Below are 13756 nucleotides of genomic sequence, written 5' to 3'. Positions count from 1 at the left end.
CATGTTGAAAAGAAGTAATAACATCAAACAAGATTGTATTACAATATGTCAAAAAAGGTATAGTACAGCATGTTGAAACAAGTCACAGTTTAGTATGTTGAATAAAGTCATGATATATTACGTCAAAAAAACTCTTGGTATAGTATGTCAAAAAAACTAACTATACCATGAGTTTTTTTGACATACTATACCAAAATAACTCTTGGTATATGTCTAACAAACAACAAAGTATAGTATGTTGACCAGCATACTCATGAAAAGGTGACTCTTTTAAAACATATCTACATGTATGCAACATAAGCACAGCCACATGAAATATATCACATTTAAAACCATGATGGAAAAGTGCTGAAGTGTTTGGGCGGGGCTCTGCAGCTCCGTCCGTGGAGGGTCCTGTCTGAGGCACATGCTGCTGGGAACCTCCTGCCATCACCCCCAGCTGCTCTACAGGGCAGAGACTCAGGAACAACACATTCACACACTTTATTTTAACACTTAAATGTACATAGTATATAAAAACAAATGTATAGGGATAAAAAGATGGATATAGAAAACATATATAGTGTGTTTAAATTCTTCTGTCCCTCTCGTTGCCCTCTATCGCTCATTCAAATCCCTGAGCTGGCGCTTTGTGTGAGTGTGAGTGTGTGTGTGTGTGTGTGTGTGTGTGTGTGTATATATATTTGTGTGTGTGTGAAATTATGTCAGTGTCAGCACTCTGGGCGGTGGGGGCTCAAAACTCCCCACGCCAGCGGGTTCCAGTGTGCCCCCACCCCCCCCGCCCTGCCCCCCGCCCACACAGTCGGGCTTAGCCCCACAAAAGGGGGGATAACAGTTTAACAGTTGCCGTGGAGAGGAGGGGGTAATCCACGGCATAATGGGGCACCCACCCACCCACAACCAACCAGTTCATTCTGGACTCTGTCTGACAGAGTGAGGGTCCCTGATGCCCGTAAGGTCAGAGGAATCAGATCAATCTCCAAGCATCTCCACATCATGTCACCGGCTCCTATTCTGCTGCAGACCATATATAATTGTACACAATGTCAACACATCTCTATATAATTATAGTAAATGTACAACAGGAGCTTCTCCAAATTGTCTCAAGTGGAAAATACTTACTGAAGCTAAAGTACCTGGTCTTAAGGAGAGAATATTTGTTCGATTATTCTCAGCAATTTGATAAACAGTAACCACTATAGGACCTCATCTGCTCCCCAGCCCACTGTATGACAACTTGGAAGTTTTCTGGATTCTTTATTTCTTTATTTATTTAATCGTTTATTTGGCGGGGACAATGCACAATAATGAACACTTAAAACATTAAAATGTATCAAGCGTAACAGTGCCAGATTTAGCTAATTTCCATCCGCAGTCCCTCACATAAAACATTTAAGAAAATGACATTTTACAAACATAGCAAAAACAAAATACATGATATGCAAAAAGAACAAGAGCAGCATACACAAGTATTTACCACATGGCAGTACAATATAGCAGCTACGACATATAAAGTGCAAGAGAAGATACAAGAGCTAAGTGACAGAGGAGATACCCCTGTGTTAAAGTGCATTTAGCGGTCATTGCACGTCTGTTTGTTTCTCAACCATTTTTTGAATTGACCTTTAAAGCTATTGAGAGTGGGACAATCCCGTATCTCAGTTGGGAGGCTATTCCAGAATGAGCTGCCTTTAATGGAAAGGACATTTTGTCCAAAAGTGGTCCGTCTGCGGTGGACCTCACAGTCTCCTCTGGTTTCTGACCTAGTGCAGCGTTCAGTGTGTTTTTTGTGGATGAATTCCCCTAAGGGAGGGGAGGGGGGGCCAGTCCATGTAAACATTTATTAAAAAAACACATACTTTTAAAAGACTTAAAATTGTCAAAGCTCAAGAAATTGTGTTTTTCAAGGATGGTACAGTGGTGGTATGAATATGGCTTTCTGTCAAACACCTTGATAGCTCTCTTGTACAGCTGTTCTATTTGTTTAAAGGTCCCATGTCATGGCCATTTCTACTGATCATAATTCCATTGTTGAGGTCTACTAGAATAGATTTATGTTGTGCAATTTTCCAAACTCACATTGGTTTCTCATACAACATCTCTGTATAGTATGTGTATTCACAGGTATTCACTCTCTGTCCTAAACGGCTTGTTGGAGCTCCTGCCCCCCCCCCCCCCCCTCCCTGTGAGCCCAGTGTGCTCTGATTGGTCAGGACGTTGCGAGGCTCGCTGCTCAATGATCTGGCTTACTGGTGTGGTTTCCGGGTCGGCGATACAGCGAGGCCTGTCTTATTGTTTGTGTTACCTTGTTACGAGCATGAGTGAATTTCTGTCTATCAGTGGATAGTCTGGATTTCATAGCTTTAATAGTTGGTCTCTAGATTTCATTAGATTCCTGCATTGTAGATTCAGCCAGGGAAGTTCCTTCCTATCCCTAAGGTTCCTTCCTATCCCTAAGGTTCCTTCCTATCCCTAAGGTTCCCTCTTTGAAGACATTGCATCGTTAATTTGAGATATAAACAGATTACTGTTTTCACCAATGTCTTCAGAGGAGAGAGTGTCCCCCCAATCAATCATTTTCACTGCCTCCATAAAACGTTGTTGCAGGTTTTTGGGGATGAAGCGAGAACCGAAGGCAGGGGTTTTAGGTGTGGCCATGAACCTTTTTTTGTGAGTTTCCTGGCAAAAAGAACAAGATTATGGTCAGAAAGACCAGTCAGTAAGTTGTAGGTTTTAACTATTCTGTCAGCTGTGTTTGTAAGATATTACTATGTTGGCTTTTATTGCTATTATGATCAAGTGGGTTGGGGATACATCTCTCTCCTTTTAATTGTGGAAAACCCTTATGAAAACTCTGAATCTCTTAGGGCTTAAATGATGTTTGGCGATTATTTTGTTCATGTACAACAACATTGTTTAAAACTGTTGTGCTCTGATGACTACATGAAGGTTGTGTGTGGAAGTTCCTGTTGCCAGTTATTTTAATACTCAGTATATGGTGCTCAACAAAATAAATAATAAATTAAATTAAATGGTGTAAAAATACTGCAATTAAAACAACGATATCCAGATGTTAAAAAGCAGCTGCGCCTTGTTGCTTGCCCACATCACAGAGGTGCCTGTTATCAGTTTGAACTCAAACAGGGGAATTCTGTGTGTAAAACCAAACGTCTTCACAAGGTGCGCATTTGTCTGATATCAAAGAGTGAAATTAAAAGCATGCACTGATGCAGCATCATAATAAGTCTCTATGGCAACAGCATCATGAAAGAGTTTATCCCCATGGTGACCCGGAGCAGTACATCACAGGTATTAAGTGGACAGAGATGAAAAAGGAGGGTTAAAGGACATCACACTTCAGGTCTTTGGAAGATGTATAAATTGCTCAAGGTCAGCAGAATGGGGTGCTTTGGGAGAGTTAGGGTGTTATATACATGCAACCTTGTGTGTGTGCACAGGAAGACTTGATTGGTGTGGGGTGAGGAGAGAGAGACTGAGAGAGAGGGGAGGCTACCCTCTTCAAAGGACCTCTCAGACTCTACACGTTAATGAGGGATTTAGACCCTGAAGCCCTCAGACCCTGACAGCTACACACAGGCAGAAGGACGAGCACACAAACAGACGGACATACACAGAAAAATACATACTTTTTGGGTTTGAAATGACGTGGCGTGAGGTAAGCATTTTATATACTTGTCTGTGTTGCAAAATACTCCTTGATTTGGCAGAAGCCTGAATCAAATACGCAGCTACTGTATGAGCTAAAAAACATTGCTTTAACCAATTAGTTGCAGTCCTTTATGTATTCCCATTTCAATGCACTTTCAATTTCCCCAGGACTTTCTTATAGGCCAGAATGTTAGGATGTGTTATATTTCGGTAAATGTGACGCATTTCAAAACCATTTTTGTAGACGACTTGTACCGGAGTTGAAATACTGACAAGGAGTTGACTTATTTTGTTAGATATAATGATAGTATAAGGAATGTTTATGATTCTCTTGATTTTCTTTTTATACACTTTGACATTTCTTACACTTTTATAGCAGTAGAAGGTCTGTCTTATAAAGTAGATTCAAACAAATTTGTGATATTTCGGTTCGTTTTTGATCATAAATCCAAGCTCTGGTCGGAGTTTGAAAAAATACATTTGGTGATCTAAATATAGGCCACCTTTGTTTATGTCTCCTTTCTCCATGGAGCTACGAAGTCGGCAGTTCTGGTGCGCCATCCTTGCTGAGCTGCTCGGCACCATGATCCTAGTGAGCGCTGTGCTGGGGGCCTCTGTGCCGGGCCCGGGAGAGGCCTCCACGGGACCCCTGTACCCAGCAGTGGCAGTAGGGGTGTCAATTATTACGCTGTCACACTGCTTTGGAGAAATAAGTGGGGCACAGGTGAACGTCTCAAACATTTTAAAATTGTGTTTTTCTTCCTCTGATAGATTTGCTCTGCTGTAGGTGACATAGCAGTTTAACTCAGATCCTTTACTCAAGTTAAAGCACCAGCACCACTGTGTAAACATACTTTAATATCAACAACAATTGAGTACAGCAACATTATCTAGAGTACAAGCACTCATTACGACTCATGTTAGAGACCTACTATCATGTATGACAACATAAGTTTGTTAATGTTGTAGCATTTTACATTTTGTATGCCAGTCTAGTGGCTGGGCCGCCCCGAAGGGTCACAAGATAAATTGCAACAAGAATTACATTCAAACAAAGTTCTGCAACATTAATCTGTCATATTCTTGGTTTCTTTCTTTATTCTTTGCGTGAAAAAACAACAACACTGTGGATACTTTGACTTCTTTGAGATTGAAATTGTGGTTTAATGAAACCATCTGAGAAGTTCGAGGAGAAATCAGTTTATGGTGGGAGCACTCAGGGGCCACAACTAGAGACACCTTTTATTCTGTATTTTACAATCTTGTAATATGTCGTCTTTTCCTTGTGTAAAAATGTATAAAAGTACATCTAAAAGTACAATATTTTCCCTCTGAAATGTAGTTCAATTGATGTAAAAAGCATCATAAAGTACCTGAGTACATTTACTTTCCACCCCTGGCTGCTGTTGGTTTATAAGTGTTTGTTTTCTCTGATCAGGTGAACCCTGCAGTGACTCTGGCTCTGTTGGCCACTCGCAGGCTGGATGTTCTCAAGGCCGTTGTTTATATCGCTGCACAGTGTTTGGGGGCCACTTTAGGAGCCGGGGCCCTCTACCTGGCCCTGCCAGTCAAATCCACTGCAGACATCTTCGTCAACAGGGTCAGTCCACAGATTATAAATTGGCTACCTTTTAAAGAATTTCAGAAATTACATTCTTCCCTTCCTGTTTGACCTCCCTCAGGTTCCCATCGAGCTGAATGCAGCCCAGGCTCTGGGCATGGAGGTGTTGTGCACCTTCCAGATGGTCTTCACCGTGTTCTCAGTGGAGGATCAGCGACGGAGGGAAAGCACAGAACCAGGAAACCTCGCCATAGGATTAGCCCACACTGCTGGAGTGCTAATAGGGGTAAGAAAAGCTTAATGCAGAATAATTATCAATACATTAACTCTATTCAAAATGTGTATAAATTAAGAAATTGTTCAACAAAACAATAAAAAACACAAGTTAACAGAACGCTCTTACTTTGTAATGAATAACAGCAAAACATTATAGGTTATCTGGACTTAACCACTTTCATTAAAGCAAGAGAAACTCTTTTATTTGAACAGTTTTTACTTGAAATGTTGATTAACAATCTTAACAATCTTTACAATATATATAATCTTTAATGTTATTTCATATTGTGAAATTACATGAATACTAAACACAATTGTCTAACAGAAGCTACCTTTTGTCAGACCGCTGTAGTTTCCTTGAGATGCACTTAAATAACTCTTGACTTAATTTGTGCTGTTTTGCTGTCAGGGGCGCTTCTCCGGTGCCAGTATGAACCCTGCACGCTCTCTGGGTCCAGCCATCATCACGGGTCTATGGGGAGACCACTGGGTGAGAGAGAGCATCAGAATCGACATGCTTGTATGCATGTAAACATTCATGTTGTCATAAAAAAAAATCTTAGTACAGTATGCCATAAAAATAGATTCTACTTTTGATACTTTCATAACACGAAGCTGCTAATAATTCAGCATTTTTGGATGCAAGATTGTTGTATTTAAAATAAATAAGCAGCCTGTATATAAACACTTGATAAGTAGAAACATTACTCAGCTGATATGCTCATTTATTCATCTTCAAGATAAAAGTGGAACTTTCCCCCCGTCTCTGTAGAAATCCTATTATAATATATATTTTTTCTCTGTTTTGCCCACCTGCAGGTTTATTGGCTTGGCCCGGTGATGGGCTCCATACTGGCCGGAGTGTCCCACGAGTTCTTCTTTGCACGCAGCGCCTCTCGCCAGAAGTTTATGGCATGTCTGACCTGTAAGGACATCGAGATTGTTGAGGCGGCCAGCATCACGGGATCGTCTCTGTCCACAGTCACACAGAACGCCATCAGAGCCAAACAGGCCAACAACTGAGGACACAAGCATGAAGAAACACATACATACATACCCCTATACACACACACACACACACACACACACACACACACACACACACACACACACACACACACACACACACACACACACACACACACACACACACACACACACACACACACACACACACACACACACACACACACACACACACACACACATATTTGTAAAGATGCATAGTGTGCAGGTCTTCAGAACATCAGGCTTTTAAACAATAACCAAAACTATATCTACAGATGAAGTTAGTGTTGGGACAATCATTTAATATTCCAGTTAAAACGTTTTAAAGCACTTTATGAATGAAATGAAGAAATAGTAAACATATTACTTGAATGAAAGTATTAACAGCTCAAGAGCAAATTCAATTGTCTTTTAATTTTAACATTGACTTTTGTTGATCTCCGGCTTTCTTTCAAATGGTTCATGTGGAAAACCATTACACCCCGAAATGCATTATCATGTTAATCAATTCATATTTTATTCTAAAAATGTCCATCGTTATTTCCAAATCCTTAGGTTCTGTTGGGTTATCAATGATATTTAGTTTACAATTACATAATACATTTTAGAAACTGGAATCCTTAAATGTAAATATATCTATAACCAGAACAGGTGAATATCTGTTGTCTGTAGAGTGAGACATTACTGATTGATTTACATCAATGTAATGTCCAAAAACTGATTTGCAACTGTTTTAAGGATCGCAGGCTCTGCTTTAGATATGGCAATAAAGAGATGAAGCCAATATTTTGACAAAACAATATTACTCAGAAACAGACATATTTTACGAGTTGACTGTAGAAGAAAAGTGGCTAGGAGGCCAGGACAAATGTTGTTGAGTAAAAAAGTCACGGCCACTTTTACATTTTTAGGGATGATGATAATATGTAGTATAATAATAGACACAAGTAGAGAAGAGTAATACATTCTCAAACTATTTAAGAACAAACAAATAAACAATAGCTACTGGTCATAGTAAACTAAGTACCATAAACCTTAGAGAATATTTGGTTGGTATATTTTATTGATTAAATGATAAATGTCAATTATTTGGCACGATTTGAAGTTAGTATTTTTGCAAAGCATCATGTCCCTGCAGGTATCCTTTTTATTTTGTATTTTTTAACTGTGCTGTCGGTAAGTGTAAACATTGCATGTTGTTTCGGTGGTAATAAGAAGGGCAACAAAGGGAAGGATGCTTTGAAACTGTCACTGAGTTCACCTGACACATTATAGAGTGCTATCCTTTCAATGTCTCGCCTGAAGCATTACCGGTATATTCTGCAGGCGACACTTTCTGGATAAAACTCATCTTTCCCTGCTGCTTTTGTTTTGAGACAAAGCTGCATTTAAAGGGGCTGAATGCGTCCTCTGAGGTCCTGGTTGGCTGTCATTGCTGCATGTAGAGGTGCAGGCAATATTGTGAAATTCAATATTGTTACTTTCAAATTTGCACATCATTAAAATATATAATGGAGACTCATTAAAACCCAGCAGAAAAACACTCTTATGTTTGCAATTTTTAGTTTCATCCCGCAGCTGTGAATGCTTTGAAATGCTAAAGAGGTCCTTGCACTGCATTGTGGGTTCAATGATTCTCCAAAATGTCTGTCATGTTCGTGCCTGTTATAGCGTTCGTCTATTCTCTAAGGCATCCTATTCACAATTGAATGGGTCTTCATACCTCTGTAATGGCTCCAAAGAAAGGACACCTTCAGTGGAAATAAGCTTTGTAATCTGAAGTGTGTGTGTTTTTGTGTGTGTAAGTGTGTGTGTGAGAGAGAAATAATACATTTTGCTTTTATGAAACCTTTATACGTATGGGTGTGTTTGTGGTCTCAGCTGTTTGTATTAAAATATGTTTTGCATGTAATTGAATGGGTGAGTCCAGCCCACATTACAAAGCAAACTGTGTTAGCCATGCACAGGAAGATGGTTTACTTTGTCTGAGTTTTAGCAATATGTGTCTGTTTCTTACCAGTGGTTATTGAGCAAATATGTCAAGTATGTAAACTGGATGAACTTAACCTTAAAAAATAATATGATTAAGAGTATATATTTGATTTGATGTATAACCAGAATATATATAAATAAAAATAAGTTAGCAATCAGTTTCACTTAAACACACATACACACACACACACACACACACACACACACACACACACACACACACACACACACACACACACACACACACACACACACACACACACACCACACCACACACACAATGTGCACAATGGCTATAACTGCCACAGTGCCGCCAGCATTTTGCTTTGTGTGTGTTCTTTCTAACATGTATAAAAGGGAGTCAAAAAGGCAAGCTCAGCATTGTGCATTCATCGTCTGTCCCCCCCCCCCCCCTCCTCCTCGCTCTCACCCCCCCCCCCCCCCCCCCCCCAACAGTGATGGCTCTTGACTGGTCAGCGCGATGCCCCAGTGCTGCGACCCGCCGGCCCCCCCCACACTCCCTTTACTCGTCCTGCAACACACACACACACAAATATACAAACACATACAGAGATATACAAACACACACGGTCACGTAATGAACCCCACTGCCGAGCACCTCCTAGAAGCCCCGGTCACACCAGAAGACACAATCACAAGCAGTGTTAGGACAATAATTGTTGTTTTGTTGCTTTTTGTTTGTTGATTTGTGTTTTTTCCACGTTATCATCACCTTCTGCTGTCTCCACGACACTGCTATTAGCTGTAGAGCGGTGACAGCTCTGAGGCAAACTCAAGTTCACGTCTAAGAGTGCATAACCACAGGCCTCTGCTCCAACTGCTGCCTCGTAAAGACAACCTGTTATCATCGGCAGTGCTTAGTGGTGTAATTTTCTCCAGAACAATAAAAAGAGGCAATAAACATTATCACTTTGCATATTTAAGACAATACTTATTTAACTATTGCTCTGTTTTAATATGTATTTTTGTCTTCTTCCGTCCATACGTAGCACACATGCGGCTAAACACAAAGGTTTCACAGGGTCAGGCGTTTCAGTGTATGGGTCAGTTCAGCGCTGTTAGCTTTGGGCACTTCCGTCCGGGGCCCCAACTATTATGTGCACTTGTGTATATGTCTATGTGTGTGTGTGCATGTGTGTGTCTTTGTGCACGCATGTTTGTGTTGTCTGTCCATGTCTATCAGCATTTGTGACCACTGAAAATGACAGTTATGATATGTCAACAGATGACATACGCCCCAAGAAAACATTATTTTCTTGGCTCTAGCTGACCCCCTCTCAAAGTTTCACGCTGAATTTAAGATACAAATACTCAGAGTCGTCCCTTTATCCTAAAACTCTCACCTCCCACTAGATGTCTTTTATTGATTTCCACTCATCTCATTTTATCTGTGTCTTTTTCTGGGTTACCTCTCTTTTGGCCTTGCTCTGTTATAGGGGGGCGACAGAGGGGTTAAGTTTGTTTGATTTAGGATGTCCAGCACTGCAACCCCCGCCCTTGGCCATATAGGGGGATTATGGCGTCACCTGGGGCCCCTGGGGGGGTATTATAAAGCCCCTGTCTGGCCCTCTCCACTCCGTCAGAGAGGCTAAAAGGTCCACCGGACACTGTCTATCCCCGTCTCTACTTTAGAAAACCCCCTTTAGCATTGATCCCCACTGTCTCTTGACAACGCATCCCACCTGAGACCTCCACCCACACTTCCACATCATCTCACACCTATGTCTTTGCGACAAGTGGACAGAGGTGGCAAACGCTGATTTGACTTTACCAACCCGGTTCACGGTTTGGTAAAGATCCTTTGAGTGGATTCGTCTGTTGACGTTCTGAGTGTTTTTGGTCAGACTACAAAAAAAGGGAGATCCTTTTTTGTTATTTTTGGCGCTTGCCGAAGACTTAAAAGGTACAGATCTACCTTTTCTAGATTTATTTTTAGTGGAGAGCCTCTGCTGAACGGTCACCATGTGGGAGTTCAGGTCAATGAATTTTTGGCGGGCGGTCTTCGCCGAGTTCTTCGGGACCATGTTTTTCGTGTTTTTCGGCATGGGTGCCGCCCTGCGCTGGACCACCGGGCCTCATCACGTCCTGCATGTGGCCCTGTGCTTTGGGCTGGCAGCTGCCACCCTCATCCAGTCCATCGGCCACATCAGCGGCGGCCACATTAACCCTGCTGTCACCTTCGCCTACCTGATTGGCTCACAGTTGTCTCTTTTCCGCGCCATTTTCTACATGGCCGCCCAGTGCCTGGGCGCTGTAGCTGGGGCCGCCGTGCTGTACGGTGTCACACCCGGAAACATGAGAGGAAACATGGCAATGAACACGGTAAGAAACCAACAGAGATGTTTCAGAAAACAAGTCCAGCATTGATCTCTGGGTAGGCTGATTTCAACTATGCATTGCATGGCATACATTTTAAAGTTAAGGGTGTTATCATCAGTGAGGTATCTTATCAGTAAAACAAACCTTTGAAGCCATGGTCTAAACTATAAAGAACTACCGAAAAATGTGTTCAAGTAGCTCATTGTAAATAAAATACAAATTCAGTAGTATTTATTTATTATTTCCAGTACAGCTCTGAGACTCTGAGATGTCATTGACTTATGTAATAATATTTTCATCCACCTGTTGTATCTCCAGCTGCAGCCGGGCATCAGTCTGGGAATGGGCACCACTGTGGAGGTTTTCCTCACCATGCAGCTCGTGGTGTGCATCTTCGCCGTGACCGATGAGAGGAGAAACGGACGCATGGGATCTGCTGCCCTATCCATCGGCTTCTCCGTCACCATTGGACATCTGATGGGGGTGAGACGCATGGAAACATAAATATCAAATAACAATGACGTATTTTAAAACACAGATGCAGCAACAAGTGTCTTGTGTTGTAGATGTACTACACCGGTGCTGGGATGAACCCTGCCAGGTCCTTCGCCCCTGCTGTGCTCTTCAGGAACTTTGTCAACCACTGGGTAAGACCTGCAGGCACTATGAATCTGAGAACGTAATATATTTAGTGAATAAATGATAGGTCAAATTGCTATAAACATATTTCAACATACGCTGCCGTAACAAATGAATTTCCCAATTTGGGATGTATAAAGTCTATCATCTATCTATCTATAGAAATGAAAGAACATTATCTAACCTAAAGCTGCTGTTGTCTGCCTGCAGGTGTACTGGGTGGGGCCCATGATAGGAGGTGCAATGGGCGCCCTTCTGTACGATTTCATGCTGTTCCCCCGCATGAGGGGTCTTTCCGAGCGCCTCGCCACACTGAAGGGCAGCCGGCCCCCAGAGAGCGAGACCCAGCAGGACACCCGCGGGGAGCCCATCGAGCTCAAGACGCAAGCCCTATAAACCGGCCCCTGCCCCCCCCACTGGGGCCGAGGGATGAGGGACAAGGCCCTGAGCTACGCCAACCCCACCTCCGCCAACGCCCCATGCCTTCACACAACATCGCACTAGACTAACCCAAATACTCACATCTAGACTAACACATGACAACATTTATTTTCCAGAGCCACTGTAAAAGAAAACCTACAAACAGGTTCACAACCTTCAACCTCAACACACAACAAGACTCCTCTACCCCCCAGTCCTCACTCTGTATTCTCAACTGGACATTGTGTTTTTCATAAATGGTGTCCAGAGCCTGAACCAGCAGCCGCCTCGTCTCCTCCTCCCCCCCCCCCCCCCCCCCCCCCTCACCCGCCTGCTTCCTCCTCTCAGACGAGCTTTCATCTGCGGCTCAGAGGAGCGTGGAAACCCTGAAGTTGGGTGGAGAGGTTTAGGGAGGCAGAGGGGAGGTCAGAGGGGAGGATGAGGGTGAGGCGGGGATGTGGGTATGATATAAGAAGGGTAAGAGGGCATGGGGCAGATGAGGCTGGAGTTAAGGGGTGGGGGTGTGGGTTAGGGTTAGGGTAGAGAGGGCAACACTCTGGGTTTGTGGTCGTTTCAAGTTGGGTTAGACCAGTGAAGATGGGCATGCTTTTCATTATTCATCTGAATTTATCTCCATTTTAGTTTTTTTTTTAAGGTTCATTTTGTTTTCTGCACTTCAGACACAAGACGTGGATGTATGATACCATTAGATTTTACCAGGGTTTCAATATTTTCAATCACTACATTTTATCTGTGGGTTTGTGTTTGTGTGTGCGTGTGTGTGTGAGAGTGAGTGTGTGCATGTGAGTGCGCCTGCCTGTGCGTATGAGTGTGTTTGCAAGTGAGTGTGTATATGTGTGATCAAGATTGCAGATACAATACTTTTTATTTTGTTTTATTTTCATTACCGCTCTCCTGTTTTGTTCCATTAACTGTGTTCATTTTGTCATCCATTTTTAAGACATGATCATTACTCCTCCCCTCACTGTGGTATTTGCTATGATATTCATTTTTACATAAACCATCTGCTTTTTTGTTCTGAACCAGCACATCCAAAGGAAATGTTGTATCCCAGACTTTGAGAGTATCTGTTCACTGCAGATCGGCTGTGCAAGCTTTACATTGAGTCTCCTTTATTATTTGATCCTTACTGGGAGCACAAGGTGTTTCAATAAACATTTCAATGATAATAAACATAAAAACTTGATACGTGGTTTGAGTCTTTTTTCTTCTTTTGCATTTTGTGGAGTTGTGCAAGGCCAAAATATTAAGCTGCAGTTAATAATTTTGGCCAGGGGAGGGCGAAAAGAGCCCACGTCACTCCCACATTTAACATTTAATTAGTTCATGAATGCTTTTTGGACGAAAAATAATCATCAAAGGTTAACGTTCACAATGGGTTATTTGCTTTATCAAAAATTAGTAATAGTTTTAAGGGGTGACATTAGTTTGAGGCATATAGAGAGATGTGGTTAAGGGAGGGGTTGTTAGGTAAAAACAGGGTTTACCCAAAGGCGTACTATTGCTGGTCTTTGATAAGAAACACTTTCATTAATCTCCCTTCTGTTCTTGTCAACACTGCTGATAAACAACAGCATGACTCCACCCCAAGAGCGCTGACAAAACAAAGACAGTCTAGTGTTATTCTCCATTTTATGTTCAACAATTCCCATGAAAACATCAAACAGTAAGTTCATTCTACTGTAAAGTATTGTCTGTTCAGCCAAAACCTGATATATCTTTGCCTATGTGCCATCGAGCTCCATTGTGCTGTCAAATCCGTAAATAAAACACATCAATGAGCCACACTGTTGCACTGGGTGACGCTTCCCTTCATTATCGTGATCCTCC

General features: G+C 42.0%; 2 protein-coding genes across 3 annotated transcripts; both read left to right on the top strand.

Annotated features, from left to right (window-relative positions):
* Nucleotides 1-3434: 3434 nt before the first annotated feature.
* On the top strand, nucleotides 3435-6583 carry LOC117479459 (aquaporin-4). 2 transcript variants are annotated; one of them, XM_034126414.1, is made up of 6 exons: nucleotides 3435-3676; nucleotides 4202-4393; nucleotides 5108-5269; nucleotides 5352-5516; nucleotides 5916-5996; nucleotides 6326-6583. In XM_034126414.1, exons 1-6 carry the CDS (start codon nucleotides 3662-3664, stop codon nucleotides 6527-6529), a joined length of 819 nt encoding a protein of 272 aa, XP_033982305.1. In that variant the 5' UTR covers nucleotides 3435-3661; the 3' UTR covers nucleotides 6530-6583. The 2 variants fall into 2 exon arrangements, with proteins under 2 accessions (XP_033982305.1, XP_033982304.1); XM_034126413.1 differs by having other exon boundaries at nucleotides 3607-3676; nucleotides 4168-4393.
* Nucleotides 6584-10039: 3456 nt separating this feature from the next.
* Nucleotides 10040-12120, top strand: mipb (major intrinsic protein of lens fiber b). Its single transcript, XM_034126412.1, has 4 exons — nucleotides 10040-10849; nucleotides 11165-11329; nucleotides 11413-11493; nucleotides 11696-12120. The coding sequence occupies exons 1-4, from the start codon at nucleotides 10490-10492 to the stop codon at nucleotides 11879-11881; spliced, it is 792 nt and encodes a 263-aa protein (XP_033982303.1). The 5' UTR covers nucleotides 10040-10489; the 3' UTR covers nucleotides 11882-12120.
* The last annotated feature ends 1636 nt before the right edge of the window (nucleotides 12121-13756 follow it).

Source organism: Trematomus bernacchii, unplaced genomic scaffold (genome assembly GCF_902827165.1).
Source record: "Trematomus bernacchii unplaced genomic scaffold, fTreBer1.1, whole genome shotgun sequence".
NCBI classification, from domain to species: Eukaryota; Metazoa; Chordata; class Actinopteri; order Perciformes; family Nototheniidae; genus Trematomus; species Trematomus bernacchii.
Note: the sequence above shows the minus strand (reverse complement) of the source record. Positions and strands in the feature narration are given on the sequence as shown.

Coding starts and splice junctions, on each gene's coding strand:
- mipb (XM_034126412.1), top strand. CDS start 10,490: ATGTGGGAGTTCAGGTCAATGAATTTTTGGCGGGCGGTCTTCGCCGAG. Junction 11,330..11,412: donor CCATTGGACATCTGATGGGG/GTGAGACGCATG, acceptor CTTGTGTTGTAG/ATGTACTACACCGGTGCTGG. Junction 11,494..11,695: donor GGAACTTTGTCAACCACTGG/GTAAGACCTGCA, acceptor GTCTGCCTGCAG/GTGTACTGGGTGGGGCCCAT.
- LOC117479459 (XM_034126413.1), top strand. CDS start 4,181: ATGTCTCCTTTCTCCATGGAGCTACGAAGTCGGCAGTTCTGGTGCGCC. Junction 4,394..5,107: donor GAGAAATAAGTGGGGCACAG/GTGAACGTCTCA, acceptor TTCTCTGATCAG/GTGAACCCTGCAGTGACTCT. Junction 5,517..5,915: donor CTGCTGGAGTGCTAATAGGG/GTAAGAAAAGCT, acceptor TTTTGCTGTCAG/GGGCGCTTCTCCGGTGCCAG.